Raw genomic sequence first — 25,028 nt, 5'->3', positions numbered from 1 at the left:
AAATAAAAAATTTTTAAATTTATAAGAATTTTTTCTATTTGTAAAACCAATTTTATTTTTACAGATACCTATATTTATTGCACCAGATTATCCAGTTAAAATGACACCTTTAGAAGATCCTAGTGTTCCAACAGTTTCAAATACTCAAAAAGCTGCACATCGATGTCTTGTACGCCATTTAAAATTGGAACTCAAAGTAATTATTTTTGAAATATCTTAATTTGATTTAATTTTCTGTATGAAGTATATTGTATATTTAATATTATGAATAATTAATAATAATGTTTACTGATTTAAGATAGCTAATTAATAGATTTTTTAAAAAATTTATAATACATTTTTTCATATTTTTCATACAAATCATAATTAAATACTTCCCTTAATTTTGAAAGATCAAGTTATATTAAAAAAATTATTAAGAATTTTTTGAATATAACTTTGTTAAAATAACAAAATTTGAAAATAAATCATTGAACTTACTTTTTAGAGAAGTTCACCAATTTTTTTTCAAATTTTATTTTAGTTTAGATATGCACAGCACATCTGTTTATAATTTTAAATGTTTCCCAAACAATAATCACTGAAATTTACAGACCCAAATATTCACATCCAGTTTAGCAAACAACACAGTCCAATTTTTGTCTAAATGTTAACATAAATTAGTTATTGATACCAAATATTTATCAAGTCATTATGTTACTGGTTGATAATTAAATATTATTTATTTGTTAGAATAATTTTGATATTGTGGATAGACTTTTTGAACCTGATGGTATCAAAAAGATGGTAAGATGATAAATAGATAATTTACAAAAACCATAATTTCTTGCAGAAACTCACATTGGAACATACTCTGCAAAAAATTAAAGAGGTGTGGGTTAGGCAAAGAAATAAAATCTTTGCCTAACCCACATCTCCAAAGTGGCCATTAAAAACATGACACCAGTATGCAGTTTAGAAAGTATCATCTCAAACATTTTGTTTTTCCTCTTACATCTTTCATTTTATTTCTTTTAACATGTTTATTTTCATTAATAGTTTATTGTAGATATTATTAGAAAATAAGTGAAATGACTGATAAATCAAAAAAAAATTTTTACATCATTTCTGTAAAGATCTGTCCAGTCATTCAACCTTTCTTGCTAGATCTGACATGAACACCAAGAATAGAATTCAAATTCCTTTTAAAGCTTATGGATTGGTAGTGATAAAGCACATCTGGTTTTTATTTCAGGTCTGCACTGGTGTTAACACTCAGCATTACAGTAATGTGATCTTTTGCAGCTTCAAATCCTGTGGTATATGCTCCCTCCTTTGAGATGTAGGTCCTTGGAGGCATATGTTTCCAAAAGGATCTTGTTTTCTCAGAATTTTAAATTTATTCTTTATTTTTTAATTTTACAGTTGGTAGTATTCTGATAAGCAAGAAATTACCACTCAAACAATATTTCTGATTGTCAATTTTGTTGTTTATTTTTAAACAAAAATAAAAAGGTAAAAAAAGAAAAAATATGTATACGTAAAAAGTTAAAATGTTAAGAGTATTAACAAAAAGCATATATAACTTAAAAAATGTACAACCTCTTTTTACAAAGGTACTTAAAAGTTGCAAAATTCATATAGAGTACATTCTTGAGCTCACTCAATAAATGTTATTGAGTGAGCAGTACAAATAAAATGAAGCATTGCATTATGCATAATTGGTGCTTTTTGAATGTATATACATGAAGTGTTAAGAATATTATGAGAGGAAACATGAAGACCCACCCAATTAGATGGTACATCTAATTGGGTGGGTCTTTACAGTTAGCATTATCTTTTTTAAAAATTTTTTATCAGAATACATTATACATTCAAAGAGATCGGAAAATCCTAATTTGATATAGGCTACCTTAGCAGAATTTGTGTAAGGCAAATTACCCAATTTATTGAATAGTAAGTATACTTTGTGCAGTTCAATAACAATATGATTTAACTATGATGGAGCAGCAATGCATTATACCAGTAAATAATAATTTATTAGAAATTGGAAGTTTACGAAGAAAATTTTTTAATGAAATTTTGATCAACAAAAGTCACTTTATTCTGTGTCTAATAGTTAAACCTTTTATTATTTTTCTATGTGGTGGTTGTATGTTAATTTGATGTCAAAATAAAACATCAAGATTATTTTACTGAAATGGATGACTGCTGAATTCTGGTTACTACAGGTATGAGAAAGGAGTGTGCCAAAATGGTGCCAAAAAACCAACGTGTCAAAGGAGCAATGTGTCATTCAAAGCTAGAACTTATTCTAACAATAATTAATCTCACACCTTCCTTGTCTTCCAGCAAATTCAGGAAACACTTAGTAAACCATTTAATTCAAATGTGTACTTATTCTAACTTTTGTATGTTAAAAACACCTAACTCAATAATTTTACTGAATCAATATAAAAAATGCAAATGTTGCCTATCAAAACTCTGAATGCTGAAGAAACACACAATAGCATAATAACTGATTTTTTTTACATTAAATCACTAGTTGTAGGATTGAAACAAAGAAATTAAACAAAGTAAATCTGACTGAAGTATTGTAACACAATTGTTAATTGTAGCAGCATAAGCTGATGACATAAAACTAATTGTAGCAACATCAGCATATGCTGCTACAGTTGAGTTAAGACTAATGAGATGTCCATTAATATAAGCTGTAAAAAATGATTCTTGATGAATTCCACAGAGGGGTCATAAAACTAAAAAACTTAATCATTAATTTTAACTTTATAAATATGTAACAAATATTGAACCAAGCTGTAAAAATGGGATAGATGTCAAAATCATTTTATAAAATATTTATCAAAAGGCTTGGAATAATAGTCAGAAGCTTCACTGATATCAATGTATAATACATAAAAAGGTTGTTTTCTTTCTAAATTATCTAAGATAATAGTTTGTATGGTAATCAGATTAGTAATCATGGAATGATTAAGAATTCTACAATGTTATGTCAGATGTAATTTTGTGCTAATCAGAAGATAAATATGTCATTTAATGCAGCATGATTGAGTCATACTGCATTTCATCAAATCATTGAAAATTAAAAATTTTCAGCATGACTGAGGAAATGAATATTGGAATAATAAAATAATCAGCTTTTTTTTCTTTTTGTAGTACTATTTTTTAGGAAGACTGCCATTGATAAGGTACATAATTACATGGTATGGCAGAAAAGTAATGAGACAAAGATTTTTTTTGCAACAATTTTATTTTATTTTTATACATTAATGTTGTTATAACTCCTTCAAAGTAGTTCTCATCTATGGTATTTTTAATATCAAAAAAGTTGAAAAAGAGATTATTTTTAAATGAAACAGGATTTAAAGAATTATACAGAGAACCAGATGCAATAGCAGTAAACCTTGCTCTAAACAGAGAGTAAATATATATTTTATCATCAAGAATTAGCCTGAATTTGTGATGTGTGTTTTGAGAATTTAGAAATGAAGTTTCAAAATGTCTTAGAGTCTGAGGCAAAATTGCTAATAGCACAAATGAAATAATTGTGATATTTAAGTTGATACATCTCATAATTTTTTTTTTTTTTTGGATTATTTGATGAATGTATGGGAAATGAGAATTACTACCACTGACCTTTCATTTTTGCCACTGTTTTCTCAAGAAATTTTGCATTCTGCAAAAATAACAGATAAACTAATTGTAGGATGAGGTGTCTATTTTTTATGTGGTAGGAATTTATTTATTATTGATAAGAAAATTTCATATGTAATATGCATTTTTCTATTAATAGAAATGCAATGGTTGGCAAAAAAATGATCAATTGAGGGAGCAGAGATAGTGTGAGACTTGAGGCCAATTAATACAGAACCAATGTGGCATTGAAATATACTTAGATTTGGGACTTAGATGAGAAAAAGACGAAGTGAATTCCAAACAAACAGCTAAATGATATGATGTGAAACCATTTACAGGATAAGAAATAGAAATGAGTATATCTAATTCTGTTTTTACACAGTGGATATTCTCCCAAAAAAATTGTTTATAAAAAAAAGATACTATCTCTATGGAAAGATGAAAGATTGGTCTCAGATTTTAAAAACCAGTAAAAATGTGATAAATAATATAATATGATGTGTTTAAACAAAATATTTCAATTTTAGTTAATAAATCAGAAGAGAGATCATTGTAATTTATCAGCAAAATCTATTAAATTTATATTATTTGCACAGATTTTGTTTTAATTTTATTTTTTGACTTCTTCAACTAAACATCAAAATATCTCTAGCTTTTAACACTAAACGGCATTGAAAGATTATTCCATACTGAAAGGATTGGATTGGCTTAATGGGATATGGCAATGCAATACATGGGTAATTTGCCAAGAATAGGGTGCCTTCCAAGAGGACTTTCCATGGAAACTGACTTTTGTTTGGGTAGTAGATACATGAAGAAAATTTAGAAAGCTCCACATAGCCAGCCCATTGCTTAGGCACAAGCCTACAATCAACTATTAGTGATCGGTGGTATTATTCACTCAGCCACTATAGGTTCTGTATTGAAAGAAATTGGATGAAACACAATCATTCAATAAATTGTTAAACTCAGAATTAAACTTTTTCTAACTGCTTCAATCATGAGATAAAGTCTTGATGAAAGATTGATTATTGCTATACACATTCAGATAAGCCATAAAAAAAAAAAGTCAAATCTTAAAATTTATTTAATTGTGTATAGCAGCTCTAAATGCAAATTCTAAGAATTTTTCTTTAAAAATTGACGGTGATTTTTAAAAACGGCAAATTTATTAAAATGTATTAGATCAAAACAAATTGTATAAAAACAGAATTGAGTTGTTATAAGAAAAGGCAAAATCTAAGATGCATTTTTTCATGTAGGAAAGTTAATATAGTGTGTTAAATTTTTTAAAATATATATTTCATTAAAAAAGAATTATTCAGAAGGTTCAAAAGATAAATCAGATAGAAACCAATGATCATGAGATATTTGATGAGTTAAAATTTTAATATAACAAAAGTTTAAAATCCATTAAACTAAGGATAGAAGTGAGATTACATGACAAAATATAAAAGACCATGTCTCTTTTAGGATGGGGAACATAGACAACAACAATTACAAGCTGAAATTTTGGAATTTTGACATCAAGAATTGAATCTTAGTATTCAAAGAGTTCATTAACATATAGTTATTGGTTAAAAATAAGAATGCCTCAGTCATGTTGATTGGCTTGCATTAAAGAAATAGAGGATACCTGTGAAAATCAATAAAATTTAAAATAGCATTGGAATTTGGGACCTCCTAACTCTGTTAGAACAATAAAATCATAAAAATCATTTAAAATAGCCAGAAGCAAAAATCATTTACTTTTAACATATCAAACTTTTTGAAGGATAATAGTTATTTTTCTTTGCATTTTTGCAGGAAGTCTGTACTGTATGGAAAAATTGAGAAAAGAAGTAATTTTAAAATTTTAAAAACTACTAAACTGCAATCAGTAAAATCACACAGTCCAGATTGTTTGATGATAAGGTGCTTTTGAAACAGCATGATCCAATTTTTTTTTCAATCAGTTTCTGTGACATAGGTGGAAATGATTTCATAGCTTCCATGTCTTAACTCAAGGCTTTGCTAACATTGTGAATAAAAGTTTGAGACTATTAAAACAGTTGCTTCTATCACTGAAAGGTGGTAATTCTGCAGGATTTGGAGATTTTTAAGGTCTTAATAATTAGCTAATGTGTTTTGTTTAATTGTGAGAAAGCTTGCTTCTGATTATGCCTTTGTTTGATATTTGATACTTAACACTAAACTTAAAAGTCTTTACATTTTTTGTTTCTCTAGATCTTCTAATAGATTTTACAGCACTCACAATTGTTCCTACTATACAAGTTTTCTTTATTTTTACAATATTGTCTCTGGTAATGCATAATGTGGATTCCTTTAGGTCTGTTGCACGTACAATATCATATACAGTAGAGCATCGATTATCCAAAACAATTCAGGACTGGGGTTGTTCAGATAACTGATCATGTACAAAAAAATATATTAACCTATCCCATGTTGAAAGTTTTCTCTGTTGTGTGCTACTTCACATTGAATTTTTGTCAATCTCAAGCCTAACGAAAAGTTTTTGAAATAATAATAGTGGCTATTGTATTGTTAAAAATTATTTCTTTATTTTGCACAAACAAAATAAATATATTGAAAAATATAAAAACAAACAGATTATATTTCAGAAGTTAATCTAGTATTAAAAACATTCCGATTCAGCACGACACACAGTCCTCAGAAAAACATTGCACAAAACAAGCAATACTCACCACTCATGATGGGAAAAAAGCCTCATTCAAATATTGGGAGTCCTTAAGTATCCTCTCATGGTCGTGCCAGTACTGCCAGCTAAAACACGCACACCAACAAAAAATAATATTGGAGTAGCCAAGATGTAGCTAAATATTGCAGTGCACAGCCCTAGTGGAAATTTGAATTTGCTGACTGAAATGCTTTCGGTTGATCAGTATTCGGATAATCAATGCTCTACTGTATTCTCTTGTTTCTTACAAAATATTTTACTATTTCAAGCTTCTTAATGTTTACGTTTTTTTTTTTTTTTTTTTTTTTTTACTTGGCTTTCTATAACTAGGATGGTCACTCAAGAATGCTATATTAAATACTTTTATCAAGAAAGGGATAGAGATCTACATGTGATACACACTCATAGGACACACACAAACTAGGGTAACAGAGAGATGAGATTTATGTATTTCTCCACAAGTCACTATATTTAGCCAGGTGATGATTTTCACATTCAGCTGGTGTTATTCACTAGCACAAAGCACACTCACCTCATGAAAAATCATGTAACAGCTAATATGATTTGCATTTTGATGACTTTTAATCTCGTGTTTGTCTACTATAACAAACAGTTTTACATGTTACAAACAGAGACTGCCTCTAATATAGTATCTAGTAATGTAGTAGTAGTAGTAGTAGTATACTATACAGTACATAAAAGTTAATTTTTAACTTTTTGTGGTTATATATAAATACATGTTTGTTCAAATAATTTTTTTTTAGGATCAGTATGATAATTTAGCAGGTCTTCTTTTAAGTGGAACTTTAAATGTACAAATTACTGCTCCTACTCCTGGTGAAATTCCCCGTATGGTTGGAAATGTGACATCTATTGAAGTACCCATTTCGAGAGGTCAAGCTTTTCTTGAAGTAAGTAAATTCTGATAAATATTTTTAAACGTGGTACATAATTTTAGTATTAAACAAGAAATTATTTATTGTGACATCATCACAATGCCAGGCTGCAATTTTTAATCGTATTATCCAGTTTACTCTTTTTGTAGTATAATTTTCATTATATATATAATATGTAATACAATTTACTACTAAAAAATTTCACTAAATATATATAATTTTTTTTTTTTTAATTTTTAAATACAGCATCTTACAATTCTGGAAAACACACCTGGTGTTAATGGAAAAGAATATATTCTACGTTGCACACCTAATCTACCAGATTTACCTCTTGGGATAACTGTTCCACCATATGATATTCATTTTCTATTTTATAATGGTAGGAATAATTTTATATACAGAACAATCATAATTAAAGAGTAGGTGATCAGAGCTCTCTACAGAGAGAGCAATTGGGCAATTTGGGTACACCAAATTTGGCTGAGATTTCTCAAGTGTGTGGTTTTGATTTTCAGGAAAAAATGTTACTTTAAAATTTAGCTATTAAGAGAAAATTTGGTACTACTGTTCCCTTAATGTGAACATTTTATACATTAACATTTTTATATAGAATTTCATATTGTGCAACAACTCTGCACTGTTACATTCTGCTGTTGAGTGTATTGTGGAAGACTGTAATTGATATGATTGTAGAATCGATTAATGACAACCCGTATGGCTTAACCATAGAAATCGAACAAGCTGACATCACAGAGGTCCGCTTTCTGGACATAAACATTAAGGTTGAAAGATCAACTGTCCACACCTCTGTATGCCGAAAACCGTGTTTGGTCTTTGTTTACATACCAGTGGGGTCATGTGACCCATTTCCATACAAGACCACGGCATTTAATGCTTTAGTTAGGAGGGAATTTTCTCATTCGTCCACCTCACAAGCTCTAGCCACTGAATTAACACATATAAAACAAACAGCAGTCATGCATGGGTACCCTAATCTGACATGCATGTCGACAACCATCCAGAAGATGAAAACATATATAACATTCACATTAAAGGTACCAAATTTTATCCTAGTGGCTGAATTTTAAAGTAAAATTTTTTTCAAAAAATTAAAACTATACAAATTTGATTGAGATTTTTCCAATAATTTTCTTTCTAAAGAGAACTTTGAACACCTACTCTTTAATTATGATCATCCTGTATATCTTTTCATATTTAAATATTAAATATAAATAATAATAATACTAGAATTGCTTTTCTGTTCATGTTATAGTTTAAGATTTTAGTTATTAAATTTGTAATAAATATTAATGAAGTTTGTCTAAGTGAATAGAATATAAAAATTGATAAAACTAATTTTGCCATAATTTTTTTACTTTTATTTTTTCCTTTCTGAATTTTTGGACATTTGTATAATTCAGTGTTGTTATTACTCCTGGTATTATACTCAAAAAATAAAATATGGCTTTTTTCCCAAGAACTTTATGTTTTAATTTATCAAGTACTTTTGAGGAGTTAAAATTCCTTGTCTTTAGGTTATAACAAGCTTATATTAAAATAAAAACAAGGATAACAACATATAATTTAACAATAACTCATCAGTGACCACATATGGCCACCAGCTGGTTGTATAAAATTTTCTAGGTTTTCTTCAATATCTAACACTTAAATCTAGTCTCCCATAGAAAATTTTCTCAAGGGCTACCCCCTTAGTAGATTGTGCTTGTGTTGCATTACCTTATCCTGTTAATACAATCCAATCTAATCCAGTTTAACAATATATATACAGTTTTTCACACTTACCCATAAATTAAAGTTAAACCTTTCAATTAGCTTTTGAACTTTAAATTCATATGAAAAATTGAATTTATTTAGGCCATGATTTAAAAACTGCTTGTTTTTTGCAATGACCTTGTCAATGTTATATAGAAAATATTGATACACAATAAAATTTAAACAATTTTTTTTAGAGGAATTTTTGCTTTTTATAGAGTTTAGGCCCTATTCACAAGTTTAACAGATTTGTTTCTTTTTTCAGTTTTTGTTATTTTCTCACCTTTATAAAACTTTTCATTTATTCAAAGCTCCTCTGCTATTATTATTAGATATTTTTATTTTGTTATTTGGATAAGCTTAATCTCTTCTCAGTTTGCATTAAGTTCTTTATTGGTTGCATATTTGATTAATACTGACATAGAGTGACCTTTTACTAAGTGTTGTTGATGGTCTTGTGCTCATTGTTTAAGCTTATAGTTTTTAACATAAATAATTGTATATGTTGATTATATTTTGTTTTTCTGATTTCTAGTTATGTTTATGTGCTATTGTTTATATTTTAATTGTTCACATATAAGTTTAAAAGTATGTAAAATGCTAGTAAAACTTTTTTTTATGATGAGGTTTTCAGGGAAAGTTTTAGTAAGTATTATTATTTTTAAATTGAAATATTAATTACTAAAATTTATGTTAACAGAGGCTCAAAAACAAATGGAAATGGGAAAACTTGCAAAAGAAAGAGATAAACTTCTAACAGCTAAAAAAACATATGAGACATTATTTGAAACTAGTCAACAACTTTTGAGTGAATTAGAAAGTATGTTAAAGTATATAATTTTTAATATTTATATTTTTTATTATGAAATAATTGATAATTATTAATAATTTTTTAAAGCTGCAGCAAAGGCTGCTTCAAATGAAGAAAATCGACTTAAGAATGAATTAAAAAAATCTGGTCTTTCAATACAAAGTATACAGACGGTAATTTTCTGTAATAATTTTTAAAAGTATATTTTAAAATATTAATATGATAAATAAGATATCTAATTATATAATTTGTAAAATGATGTGCAAATTAATAAATAATGTAGAAATTATCATGGTATACTTTTTATTATTTATTTTAAACATTTTATATTAGTCAATTACTTATGTTTATCTACACCAACATATTTAACATATGAGTTTGCTAAGGATAATCATTGTATTAAATGAAATGCTTTGAAGATAAAATGCTTTTTTAATATTTATTTTACTTTTTGCCCTTTGGGCACTAAGAAAGTCTATTCTATTCTTGTAATGGGTTCTGCCATGCCCATAATGGGGGGAAACAAGATGGTGATGGATAGGGGCCAATTTATCTGGGACAGACCACCCACAAAAAATTTCTGAGGCTTGTGATCCAGACTTGAACCTGGATCATAAGAGTGGCAGGCTAATGTCATTACTGGCTTGGCATCTGGCCCTCTCCAAGAAGACAATGTGTTAAACTCAAGCTAAATAGATAATGAAAAAATTTTTTAAATGACCTACAAAAATTATTGAACAAATCAATTTTTATGATTCTTAATATAATATATGATGATAAAATATCATGACATTTATGTAATACTCAATAAAATGAATCTAATTAGTTTTTAATTAATAGTGAATATTCAAAAATGTATATCAAGAAAACACATTAATACTAATCAAGTATCTTACTCATCTCCTTAAATAATAAATCATTTAACACTTGATGTTGGATGATTTATCACATTAATAGTATTTAACATATCTCATATAATTAATATTTTTATATTTAAAAATACAGTGGGTGATCAGTTAATGAACATAATCCGTTCCAAGACTTTGTTCGCTATCTGAATTGTTCATTAACCGATTATCAATTTACCATCAGTTTTAATGGAAATTTAATTAATTTGTTCTGGAGACTCCAAAAAATAAAAAATATATACTTTCTTACTATGTTTATTTATATGTAATAATAAAAATACATGTATACACAGTCTTGCATTTTTATTAGTCATGTTTTTTTCCGTTTGAGGGGGTTAAAGAATCTGTCTAATGTTGATTGCTTTTCTCTCTTCTTCAGGATTTTTCAGAAGTAATTAATAGCATTGTAATTGTAGAAATTCCCAAGCTTCAACCTGGTTTGGATGCCATTCTAAGACCGTTGTTCTGACATCCTCCTACTTTTTCAAAGATGTTTAATAGCAGATATTGGCATTAATCCTCTTTTTCAGAAAAAAAAAAAATCTTGCCGAATTTCTTGGTGTTCTTCATTCAAGAGTTCTTGGCGTTCTTCTGTCGTCAGATTCGTTTCAGGTTCCATTATGAGCTCTTCAATGTTCTTTATTTCTCAGATGTGATTTTTGTTATTCCTTTAGCTGATTGAGTCTTCTTGATTATACTGTATCTTTCTTAAATAAGATTGAACTGCGGCCTACTGTAGACCTGTTCAAGCCATACTGCCCAGCAACATTAGGCATCTTCTGCCTACTCTCTACCTTTGCTATTAAACTCTCACCTTTCGAAAAGAAAAACCCATGCAAAACTTAACGAATGCCCACTCGACAGTTTTGTAAATACTATAAAAATATTGTTTCTATTAGAAAAATAAAAGGCTGGAATTACAAGGGAGAGTTTCAGAGTTCAGAGGAATACTATCCGATCAGTATATACCGGGTTCAGCATCGATATCGACGTCTCCCATACTCCAAAAAGTTTTGAATTGTTGCCCAGAGACAAGGGAAGACCAATCGGTATTCATTATTTTACATCACTTCTTCTTGTGTTTGTTCTGTCAGTTGTTCATTATCAGATCATGTGTTTGTTGTCTGAACATAAAAATCTTTTGCGAAAGTGTTCGTTATCTGATTTGTTTGTTAACCGCTCACCCACTGTATATAAAATTATTCATTTTTCAAATTTTTTATTTGTTGCTTGTGTTGCATTAATTTGGAACAACCAAACTGATTAGAAAGACATGGAAGTTAATGTTTTAGAGCAAGAGTCACCAAACTACTGCCCGCAAAGTTAGTTCATCCGGCCCGCTGCTGCACTGTGCCACAAATGAGCTAAAGTATAATTATTTATATGGAAATATAGATTGTAGATAAACTTACTATGTAGGAAAACTTAAAATAAATGTAAGTAAAAATGCCAAAATTGCTCCAATCTGATTTTTGCATCTGACAGTAATATAATTTTTAGGAAAATCAGTGAAATAAAAAAATTCAGCTACTTTTTGCAGATTTGGATATTGGAGCACTTTTTGTGTAAGTACCTGCAATGAAGTTTCTAAGAAAAGCGATTACAAGCTTGCTTTAGCGATCTTGTTTGTGTATTGGTAAATAAATATGTTGGTCGTCTTTATTTTTTGCGTATTCAGTGTGCTGTATTGAACAAAATGGTTATTCAGCCCATGCTTGTCATTCTCTCTGTTATGTGGCCCACTGTGAGAAAAGTTTGGTGACCTCTGTTTTAGAGTGTTACCAGATATTATATAAAAGTTCTTATATAGGAAGATTAAAGCATCTTTAGAAACAAAATTCTTTCATTAATTTTAAAATTTATCATTTTTAGGATTGTCAGTAATCAATTCCAAAAGAATTGAATATTTTAATTTTTTTAATGGAGAATATGTTCATAATGAGAATGAATCCAATTTTTAAATTTGGATTCATTTGTATTTTTTTGGAACATTAGTTATTGAGAAGTTTAAAGGTTCTCTAGTAGGATGAAAACTTTTTATTTGTACTTGTTTGTGTTCATATTAGTGGAGCCAGTGTACTCCTAACATAGGGAAGCTTTGTAGGTTGTAGATGCTAACTTTGAAAAGCTGATTGACTGAAGTTTAAAATCACCTATTAACTAATCAAACCATTTGATCTAGGTTTAAGAAATTGTGGCTCAAACATAAAGTAATTTATAAAAAGACAATGCTGAATATTATCTTATTTAAATATTATATAGTACAAGTATAAAATGCATTTTAGAAAACAAAAATAATTAAAAAGTAATAAACTTGTGTATTTTTATTTCTTAAAATTTTATGTTCTTATGCTATTATAATTGAATGTGCTTAGCTTTGAAGATGATAATTTTTTTTTATCTTTATGTAAAGTTTTTATAAATATTTAGTAACAATGTTCTGATTAGGTAGGATGATTATCTGCATTAAGTGCAATAATTTGGAAATGCCATGAATTAACTTTTTGAATGCATCTTATAATTCAGAATATGGATGTACTTAAAATTACATAAATTTTTAATAATAACTAGCAGTACTCAGCACACATTGCTGTGGCTCAAAATGTATCTATTATAAATGTATAACACTCCCCCCGAGGGAGGGAATTTCGAAAAATCCCTTTTTAGTGTACATCTTCTTGACATACCCTATTAAAATGCAAAAAACCACAACTAAAATAATATAATAGAAGTCCAGTTCTTCACAGTAAGCCTTAATTTTGTCCCTCTCCCTGCAGGGGGGGGGGAATTTTGACATCTATATTATATAAAAACACACACATATTTGAATGCAACGTTGTGTCAAAATTTCAAAGCAATCTGTGAAGAACTTTTGGAGATTAGCTATTAGGAATAAACGAACATGTACTGTACAGTACATTTTTATTTATATAGATTATATATAGTAAATTATTCCCTAATTATTTAAACTGTGTATGTTTTATGTATAAGCATAATTATTATTTAATTATATTGATTTGTCAATCAATAGCACTTTCTAATCATACAAATTATAGGAAATTTCTGATAGCCTGAAAAAGAATTGGACAGAACACTTATTATCATGAAAGTGCAGCTTTCCATATCTATCTAATTTGTTTTGTAGGTGTGGTGATATTTTTATCTTTATTATTTTCAGTTGTTAAATTCCAAATTTTAATCAATTAAAAAAATTTGTATTGTTAAAAGCATTGAACAATAAATATAAAATTGTTTAACTGTTTAATTATTATTTTAATTTAATTTACTCTTCAGATTCTTCAGATTAATGCAACTATTGAAAAATGCCACATGGCCAAAACTAAATTAGAAAAAGCAAAAAGAAGAGAATGTTCTCTCACAGTAGCTGCTGACGAGCCCGGTGTTCTTGGAAAAGTATGTAATATCTTTTAAAATAAAAATAGGTTAAAATATGCATCATTTAACTTTTGGGATTATTTCCACATTTTTTTTTCCTACACAATCTTTTGAGAAAGTGTGTCAGTTGCCAGCCTCCATAGGCACTGATCAGGTCCTGTCATCTTGATTTTATTTGTACACCCTTTATTAATAGTTTGTCATTGACAATTATTTTGAAACAAGAACTATGTTTCTCAAATGGTTTCTGTTTTATCTGTATTCCTTGAAGTACAAAATGTGCAAATACAATTTTGTACCTTGAGGATACACTAAGATTCTTAAAAAAAACTTGGTCATGTCTTTCATGAAAAATGTCCAGTACTGGTTAATGTGAAGTGGTTTCTGGATTGTGATAATGCTAGATGGCCAATATTACAGTTGGAGTAGAAGTTTTGAAATATCCCATACATTCACTAGTCTTAACCCTTTGCAATTTTTGTTTTCATCACTGAAGAATGTCTTGAAAGGCAATGCTTCACATATGATGAGGAGACACACAATGACAACTTTTCAACATAAGTCCAAAAATAGATCCCAGGAAGTATATGATGCATGGATATGGAGATGGCAGAGGTATGTAAACGGAAGGGAAGATCTTCAAGCATGACACAAATCTTCAAATAGTGTTCAAGATGACAATAAGGAAAAATCTAGCATTATTTCACAAATTATCAACACTTGTATATTAATTTATTTTACATATTTACATAAAAGAATTTTTGAAGAAATGAACATTAATTAAAAATTTAATATTTAGATTGGCCATCTTGCTTATGTGGAAGATGATGACATTGCTCGTGTTATATCTTGGCATATGCAATCGGATATGGATTGTTTAATTACACATTCTATGTCTAAAGTAAGTTTACAAGATTTTATTTATTTTTAAAACTTACTCCAGTTATAAATTTAAATTTTTATATTTTCAATATTAGAATTTTTATTTTTAATTTCTTAAATCTGTAATAATTTTCATTTAACTTTAAAAGAAGTAAATATTAATTGTTTGACCTTTTCTAATGAGTTAAGTGAAAATTTACAAATAAATTTTCATTGAATTCTATATATTTCAGGCTCGAGAACTGCATACTCGCACAAATGGACAGCAACAAGTATTACCTCTAGATTCAATATATAAAAAAAATCTTCCTGAATGGGGAAAGTAAGTTTCTTTTTTATCAGTAAAAAATTAACAATCATGATGTGATATTAATTAAATAATAGATATACAACAAAATTCTGTTAATGCTGCATCTGATATGCCAGCAAACCCAATAAGCTGGCATTTCAAGCTCATCGTTAGGGGGTTATCAGTGCAATGGGTAGGTCCAGAGTTAAGATTTTCTTGTAAAATGTGCTCAAAACATGAAGTTTTTGGAAAGGATGTGGTTTCTTTTAGAGATGACAAATGACAAGATGCCGTACTAGGTAAAACCAGTTAGCTTGTGTATGATTTTTCTAAAGACTTTTCCAAAGACACTAGTGCACAGTTCAATATGAGAAGCAGAAATATTCAGCACACTTTGAATCAATAATTATCACAGAAATAGTTTGTCTCTATTTATACACATTAAAAATGTACAAAGCACAAAGTAAGAATAATGTGTTCTTGTTTCAAGTCAACCAAGAGTGTAAGTTTGCCGAAATGGGGGGTTTATTCCCAACCGTTGGGATGGCTAAGGTCTATCCGTATGTGGGTGGCGGCTTTGAGGAGGCAGAAAAGACAAGTGTTTCACAAGGAAACCATTTATTTAGGAGACAATGCTTACACAATTAAGTCGATGTTTGGAAATCCAAAGTTTGGTTTACGAGTCTTCATGAGTTCTTTTTCCTTTTCTTTTTCAATGCTGGTGGAGCCCCAGGGCGACGTTGAATCAATGTTCGACAAGAGAAGCACAAAATAGTGGCATGCTGAAGCACAAAAAAAAATGGAAGAGGGCGACGATCACAACAGATGTATTCTAGAGAGGAAGCTCTCTTTGTCATTGGCATTGGAGGTTTTATAATTTTATCGGGCTCAAATCATTGCTAATTGGTTAAACCTTTTTCTCCTTGCTTCCCAATTGGTTTCCCACCTGTCTCCAGATGTAAATGGAGCTTCATTTAAGGTGCAGGAAAGGTCAGCTAGAAATGGTCTACCCGACACCATCTTTTAGAGTCTGATCGCATTTAATTGGTGACGATGACACCCACACTCATTCTGAAAATTTTTCTAGTTTCGTTTTGCTTTCTAAACTGTGTCTTAAATTTTTAATATTTTCCTTTTTAAATTTTCTTTATCTAAAATTTTGTTTTTCCCACTACTATTTATGTGCGTCGACATCAAAGTCCGGTGTCACTGACTCGACACTTATACAACTTGTTTTCTTTACTGTTGACTTTAACAAATTTTACATTTTTCTTTTTTAACACAATTTCTGGGTCTCACAAGAGTAGGGATAGCCTGGAAAAAATTAAAATGGTGGTATTAAACAATCATAAAAGGCAGATTTATACAGTTTTATACATGAAGATATATAAAATTGTGTCAAGGAAATAAAAAAAAGGAAAAATTTCCACCATCCAATAAAGCAGCAAATTTGATAACCCAGCACTCTGTCAATCCCAACAATGCCAGGTTAATGGAATGGCACTGTATGTGAAATTAATTTAATTATATTCCTGTTTTTTTTTTTTTTATAGGCCTCTTCCACATTGTAAAATACGCTCTTATAATCCTTCTGGACATCCAGTTTATGCTCGAGATCTTCTTGTATTTCCTAAAGAACCAGAAAGTTGCAAAATTGGTAAAAAAAATTCTATCACTATTTAATTATTATTATTTTCTTTATTATGCATTATCTAATACAGTAATACCCCAAACTTACGCGATAGGTGGGACCAAGCGATAACTGCGTAAGTCAAATTTGCATAAGTCGGGGTATAATTTCTCATATAAATACATACAAATTATTTTTAATTGGGACCGTAGACTAAAGAAAACAATAATTTAGAAAAAAATGTTTAATAAAATCTTAGATAATACATATGTATAACAAATTATATTATTAAAATCATAAACCAAAGTTATTTTGATGTAGAAGGCTTCATAAAATCTAACAAATTCATCTGACGGCTCAAAGATTGTTTTTTTTCTCCCGCAAAATCTCGTAGCATACTAATAATTTTTTTTATTTCTCATTTTGTAGAAGAAATGCGCTCTTCATTGGAGTCTATATTTTCTAAAATTTGTAACCCCTTTTCAATTGAACTGAGGCCTTCTGTCAAGTTTTCATAGCTTTGAGAATTTTTTCTTTACCATTTATAATTGTTCTGACCGTCGATTCCAGTAGATCAAACTTCTTTGCCAATTCACAAATTTTCATTTTTGTATCAAAGTCTTTAATAATGTTATCTTTACATTCGAAAGATAAAGTTTTTCTTTTCTTGTTTGATGCAGAAGAATCAGTTCTACTTCGTTTGGATGACATAGTAGAGACTCTCAAGTCTCTGTAGATATAACAAACACAGAAATAAATAACACAAAATAAATTGTAGCTATGTGTTGATTTCACGTAACATGTCCGAACATGTAAGCTGAACAATAGTGTGGGGGGAGTGAGTAATCAAGAGTTGTGTGGCACTCAAACAAAAGACGAATCAACGAGATTTGAAAATCGCGTAACTCCAGGTTTGCGTAAGTTGAGGTGTTACTGTAATTATAAAGTAGTTGATTATAATTAAATAATTATAATTTTAGTAATATTAAATTTATATCTAGATAATAAGTACAAATGAAACAAGAGCTGATATATATTTGTACCAAATAATTTTTCTTAACCATTTGTCTGCACTTCAAGAATTGACTTTAATTCAGAATTTCCTAATGTTGGAAGTTAGACAATAGAGAGGGCAAATGACTCTGAAAGGAAATCAAAACAATAGTGAAAAGTAGTGAATGGCTTCTAAAATTTTGATGAATCTTCTGATTTATCTAAAAGATGATGATAATTTTACTATCATTTACAAGATCATATTTGTGGAAATTAGGCTTTCTTTATATAGTTATTGTATAGACAGATGTTAATATAACTGATTTTTTGACTATTAAGCAATGAGTGATGACACCATTAATGACATTGCATTTTGTTAACTTTATGCTGAGAAATCATTTATGTTAATACTTTTCATTTTTACTAATTTTATCTTTGTTATGCAATGTTTTTATGCTTGTTTATGTTCATGTCCAATCTTTCTATACATATAAAGCAATATATATTTATATGTGTATAGTCTTAGTTTTAGTAAACTAAAACTAAACTTACACATATATCCATTATACACTAGTATATATGTGTAGGTTTTGCTAGTATAGACTAGTGTTTCTGGTATAGGAATTCCTGAGAATCCTAGAAAATTTCTGAGGGTTGATTCTGAGAAAAAAATGAATTCAAGTTCCAGGAATTTTTTTAAGTTTTTAAAATTTGTCAAAATGTTTGCAACTGACAGCTATTCTTGATGAACTGAAATTTTCATGTAAGTTGCTGCGCATGCAAAAAGGGACCTAAGAGACTTTTGGGATGATTTGACTGTTATGTTTTTTCACAAAATATGTTTACTGTATAAATATAAAAGTTAGTATTTCATTCATAACATACTTTTGTACAGTTTCCATATTTTTTTGACGTATTTCATTGCCATATTTTTTAAGATATGAAATAGGATATAACAACTTTAAAAATATCTCAAAATTTTAGGATTTGTGATTTTTAAAACTAATAATAACTTCATTATTTTTTATGGACTCCTAGTAAGGTCTGTTGATGGGTGTCCAAATGAATATGAAAACTTTGTTTCATATGCTTTTGTTTCATAAATATGAAATTTAATATTAATAATATGTAGATAATAATAGGCAAAATCATTTTATAATCTTTTTTTCTACATTTACATTAAATAAATATTTTATACTTATTCATTAAATTTGTAATAACTATAAAAAAATTAAAATATTTTGATACATTTTGCTGACTTTTACTGGCAGGCATTAATGATGATTAATAAATATTTAAAAATAATTGAAAATTCTTAACAGATTACAATTTTATATTCTTGGTTTATGGCCTCGCCCATTTGTTCAAAAATTTTGTAAACAATTTAATTTCTGGTGTCACTATTACTACTTTTTCCCCATGAAGGAAAAACATTATTGATCATTTTAAGTTAAGTATTTTGTAAGTATAGAGTAGCTATTTCAGTTTACAGATACTTTTAAAAATAAAACTAAAACAATTCAGAAATTTAATATACACCATATATAATTATTTCCAGAATATATAATGAAATTTTTTAGTTATCTGATTATTTTTTTTAGCATTGAATAATCAGGAAGCATTTGATCTGATTGATCTGTGTCAGACATTCCATTATTATAATCTCTAATTATGCTTGGTTTTATCCGATTTCATTTTGTTCACTATCTTGTAGTTGGCCTGTTCAAATAATTTTTCATTTTATACAACTATAAGCTTTTTTTTTTTTATGAGGTTTTTTGGAGAGTAAATGTTGTAAATTGAATACTGCATACAGTAATATGCCTAATTGAGAATATTATTGATCCATAATATAGTTAATAATATGACAGCAGTTAACATATTAATATTAACATAACATTTATAATAAGATTACATGATAACTTTTTTGGCTTACTACATGGGATGTCTAAAATGGAACTGACAGATTACAAAGAAAGTATTATGTATTTCAGGAAAACAGATCAACATGTATGGGTTTTTCAGTAATTTTTAGTGAAACTTAAAAGATTTTTCCTGAATTACAAAAACAAAGGGTACTATTGTTGCTGTAACTAGAAGTTTTGTATGAAGTTTTTCCTTACTGATGGATGGGTTCAGATAGATCAATTCAGTCACCACTCCACTCTCCTGACATAACTCTTTAGACTTTTTCTTGTGAGATTATGTGAAAGATCTGGTTTATCAAACCCCTCTTACAGATACCGAAATATTTAAAAGGTTACATAATAACTGTCACTAAAACATGTTACCTAACACAGAGAGAGAGAGAGAATATCATCTCGGTATTGTGAAAGTAATGCGTGATGCTCATATTGCGGTTTCTTAAAGATCGGAAATCTTTTTGAGTTTACTCACTAATTAAGGAAAATTGTGTGGCTGTATTTATTTTCCTAAAGTAAATAAGGGTTTTTGTAAATTTGTTGGTTTTTTTTTTTGGACACACTTCACCATCTGGTAAAAGTGAAATGAACTACATATTTACATACATTGTTACATTTCTAGATTATTATTATTATGAAATTATAGTAATATATATGGTATATATATATTATATTCAAATTAATCAATAACTTAATCCATTGATATTGATTGGATTAATATAAATGATGAAAATATTTTTAATATAGTCTGATGTACAGGTTTTAGAAGATCCAGGCTAACAAATGCTTGAGCAAATTGAAGAATCTATTGACAGGTCAGCATCATTCCCTTACAGGAATACAGCTGACTCTTTTTTATGATTATTATTTCTTGACCTGCAGCTCTTATTTTATGTTGTAAATAAGATACTATCATTAATAAAGTTCATGGAATTAAATTTATTATTTTGATAAAACATTTTTTGAGACAATTTAAGTCTCATTGTCAGATTAGACCATACTAACCACGAAAACATATATTTAACAACTGCCATTCAAACAAAAAATAATTTAAAATATTTTTTTGTTCATATGTTAATTGTTCTATTCTTTATATTTGAGTGGTCTGTGTCATTTTGAGATCTGATCTAACAATGCAACTAAATCATCTCGAAATATGTTTTATCAAATAATAAATTTTGACTTCTTGAATTTTATTAAATTAATAGAGTTGTCTTGTTTATGAACATGCAGTCAGAACAACAAAACAGAATAGTTTCAAGATAAAGATGAGTTTGGATGCTTTTAATATGTAGTAGAGAACAATAAAAATACTGTATAATGATTCAGTACATGTTATATTAATATATTACCATATAAAAGCAGAACAATGAACTTTGAAATTTTCTTAAGTGTATTTTGAAAAAATTTGTAATACTAAGATTATTCAATTCAGATATCACAGTTGGTACTGAAGAACATTTATAATGACAGAATATGGCCCACATATTCTGGAAATTTTGATTGTGACTTCTGAAAAGTCCTGAAATTTCATTTTATAAAAAGTGAGAACTCTGTAAATGAGTGCACTGTTGAGTATGATCTCTGAATATTTTTCTGAATTGGGTAGTTGTTATGAGTACACTGAATTTTGTTTTTGTGTGTCTTTACATGTTTGTAATGATTTGATCTTGCAGTTTCAATGCTTTGTACAAAACAATGTTCAGACTTTTGAAAAAGAAAGAAAGGAAAAATACATAGAAATTTGATGAAATGAACCAAATAATAGAATGAAATTAATACTTCGACATTTGTTTTATTAAGTGTTATATATTTTTACATGGAAGTTAAATTTAAATCTATGATTTAAATTAAATAAAAATATTTATAGATTTCAACAATTAAGAAAAATCCAGCAACAAGTTAACTTTCTCAGCAACATTTAAAACTGTGTGAGTGGTGCCGTTTGTTATGATATTTTATTGTTAAAACGGTTTTATATTTTTAATTATTATAAAATGACAAAAAGCTTAATTTTGAGGGTAGGGATGGGTTTTATAAAAAAAAAAATTGTAAATGCTAATAACGAGTAAAATCATCATTAATTTAAGTCAGACCCTACTCAATATATGACATGACCTCCCCACCTTTATCTTCTCCCCACTCCGTCAACCGTCAACCACCACAAATTAATAGCATCAATTCCCCTAATACACAAACTTCCCATCAAAATTTCAGAAATTTCCAACAAAAAGTACAGGCATTATAAAGCTTAAAAGAGGGTGCCAAAATTATGCTCTCCCCACCAGTGCCGTAACTAGGGCTGTGCCCAGGCACAGGGCGTAGACCCTAGTGGGGTGCAGAAATGACCTGAACCAAGTTTTGGGGCATAGTTACAGAAGTTCGCACCGGGCGCATAAAAGGCTAGTTACGACGCTGCTCCCCACACACACACACACACACACACAGGAAAGTAAAAATGATGTTAAAACTATTAAGCATTGGTTCATGACTCTATCATTTATATTGAGTAATGTCATTATTAATAATTTTCATAACAGTAGTTTAATTTTTTTTGTCTAAATTTTTGTTTGTAATATATTAGAATAAATAACTTTTGTGTTAGATACACAAAAAATAAAATTTTATAAAAATTAAAGCAGGTAGATTGATAAAATAATCAAATATAGTAATATTAATTATTATTTAATATTTATTTTATGTTATAAATTTATAGCTTTAAAAGTCAATAATAATTGAATTTATTGCAGTTTTCTGTTACTGCTGCAATAACTTTTCATAATTGATTGATAAAATCAATTATGAAAAGTTATTGCAGCAATTATAATATGGACTGAATTTCAAAATAAGTATTTAAAATATAAAATTTTATTCTTGATTTAATAATATTCTAAATATGTGTGTAATAATATTCTAAATATGTAACGTATAACAGCCACCTTGATGGAAGTATATTCTAAATATGATAAATTTTTGTATATTAATTAAATTGTTTTATTTCTTGTATATATTCCAGTTTTTGGGATGTTACTTGGTGATGCTATTGTGCTGGATACATTAGATGATGCTACTTCTTACAGAGAACATGTATGTATATTGTTTAAAAACTTTCTATTTTAGTCATTTCATATATCAAATTTCAATTTTTAGGTAATATAAGGACACCTAAAGTTTTGTTCAAACTTTAGGTGTTATTTTTTAGATTTTCAAATGTATTTCATCATGTTAAGTAACTTAAAAACATAGAGTGGATATCATGCCAACAATTTTACTGATTCGAGAGAAAAATTCACATAAAAAGGCGTTAAAAAACATTTTTAAAAACGTTTTAGTATAGTGCGAGCGCTTTTGACATATTTATAAACGTCGTCTTCAGGCAGAACCGGAATAAAATAGCTTTTCAAACAGATTTTTTAAAAAATTGAAACAAAAACAGCATTAGCCACTTAGAACATATCAAGTTTAAAAATAAAATATTAGATTTAAAGTAACATCATCATGCATGCGCTTTACTGCACAGAGATCAAGAACGGCGTTAGCCATTTAGAATATAACACAAAACATAGAGTATTAATTTAAATTCGTGTAACATATGTTCTAAGCAGCTAATGCTGTTTTTGTTCCAATTTTATTTAAAAATCTGTTTAAGAAGCTATTTTATTCCAGTTCTGCCTGAAGATGACATTTATAAATAGGTCAAAAGCACTCACAGGCTATTAAAACGTTTTTTAAAATGTTCTTTAATGCCTTTTTATGTGAATTTTTCTCTTGAATCTGTATTTCATGAGGATAAGCAAACGAAAATTGGTGATAAGTAGTGTAATCTTGATTTCCTGCCGTGGGTTTTTAATTTTTGATTGAAGCTAACTTTGAAAAATATACCTAATTATTTTTATGTTAGGATTGTCTATGAATTACATAATGCTATTTTTATATTTTGATTATTGTCCCAGCACCCTGTAATACTCCAAATGCTGTTGCACATACTCACCTTCAAAATTACATAAAACATTTTCTTGTTTGACTCCCTTAATTGTAAAAGGAATAATACACAACATGAGATACTACGTATATAACATACAAAGCAATAACATAAGCAGTACACTTCACTATGCAACATTTAAAAACAAAAATGAATCATTTTGTTACCCAAGGGTTGAGATGCTAGCATTGTTTTGCAGAACCTCTCCATTCCCTTGCATTGTAACATCACCTCCATGCCCACCCATCCATATCTTTATCACATAATTTATGAACAGCCCATAAATTTTTTTGATAGCTAAATAAAATAATCTTGTTTTATTTAGCTATCAAATTTTATCAAGTAAACTTCTAAATTGTTGAATTAATTTTAAAACATGATTTGTTTTATTTTATAAATAAAATATATCATAAAATAAAATAATTCACATTTTAAAATTAATTCAATAATTTAAAAGTTTTTAAAGAGTTTATGATAAATTTTATCACATCAGTACAATCTTCTGTTTTTATAAGAGATGTGGCAAAATATTTTTATAAATTTGAAAATGTTAAAATTTATTCACATACCTTTACTTACATTTAAGATAAAATCTAAACATTTCATTTTAGAAAATACTTTTAAACAATTTTTTTCTTAAACATGTAATAAAAATTATTTAAATATATTATCTTTAAAATTAATTTTAAATTTAATATTTTTAGGTGGTAAAACATGGTTACTGTCCAACATTGTTGACGAGGACGGGGGAAAGAATTCGAAGCAATGGTAAATTTGGTGGCCAGCAGAATAGGGCTCCTCCAATAGAACGAATGAAAGGAGTTGTTTTTGGGCAACCTCCATCTAAAGAAGTTTCTAAAACTAACTCACAAATCAGTGAGATATTATTTTTAATATTTATTTAAACAAGAAAATATATTAATAAAAGTAACAGTTTCTGTTAACACGGAAAAATTAAATATATCAATATTAAGTTAATTAAGTTAATGTTAGTTTTTAATTAGGTTAATACATTCATCCATTATTTTACAAATGCATTATACTCATGAAAGTGTTTATTATTAACTTTCATACAGCCAACATGGTGACACAATGTAGTAGCATAAATGGCTGATATGTCAAGGATTTCTGAATCACCCATAATTTGATATTTTAAGTCATTGTACTGCTTAATGCAGATTAATTATAATAATTGTTTACTTCTCTTTATTGTTA

At 28.2% G+C, this 25,028-nt stretch overlaps 1 protein-coding gene across 1 annotated transcript in view; it reads left to right on the top strand.

The window, feature by feature from the left end:
- The window catches only part of LOC136988187 (structural maintenance of chromosomes flexible hinge domain-containing protein 1-like), a 211,918-nt gene that overhangs the window by 183,600 nt on the left and 3,290 nt on the right, over window positions 1–25,028 (top strand). Inside the window, exons 37-47 of the mRNA XM_067286015.1 lie at window positions 65–196; window positions 7,096–7,242; window positions 7,474–7,606; window positions 9,701–9,820; window positions 9,899–9,984; window positions 14,014–14,133; window positions 14,915–15,016; window positions 15,231–15,319; window positions 16,840–16,943; window positions 22,848–22,918; window positions 24,518–24,689. Coding sequence (XP_067142116.1) covers window positions 65–196; window positions 7,096–7,242; window positions 7,474–7,606; window positions 9,701–9,820; window positions 9,899–9,984; window positions 14,014–14,133; window positions 14,915–15,016; window positions 15,231–15,319; window positions 16,840–16,943; window positions 22,848–22,918; window positions 24,518–24,689 — 1,276 coding nt within the window. The remainder of the gene's footprint in view (window positions 1–64; window positions 197–7,095; window positions 7,243–7,473; window positions 7,607–9,700; window positions 9,821–9,898; window positions 9,985–14,013; window positions 14,134–14,914; window positions 15,017–15,230; window positions 15,320–16,839; window positions 16,944–22,847; window positions 22,919–24,517; window positions 24,690–25,028) is intronic.

Source organism: Centruroides vittatus, unplaced genomic scaffold, assembly GCF_030686945.1.
Source record: "Centruroides vittatus isolate TY-2023 unplaced genomic scaffold, ASM3068694v2 scaffold_324, whole genome shotgun sequence".
Taxonomy (NCBI): Eukaryota; Metazoa; Arthropoda; class Arachnida; order Scorpiones; family Buthidae; genus Centruroides; species Centruroides vittatus.
Note: the sequence above shows the minus strand (reverse complement) of the source record. Positions and strands in the feature narration are given on the sequence as shown.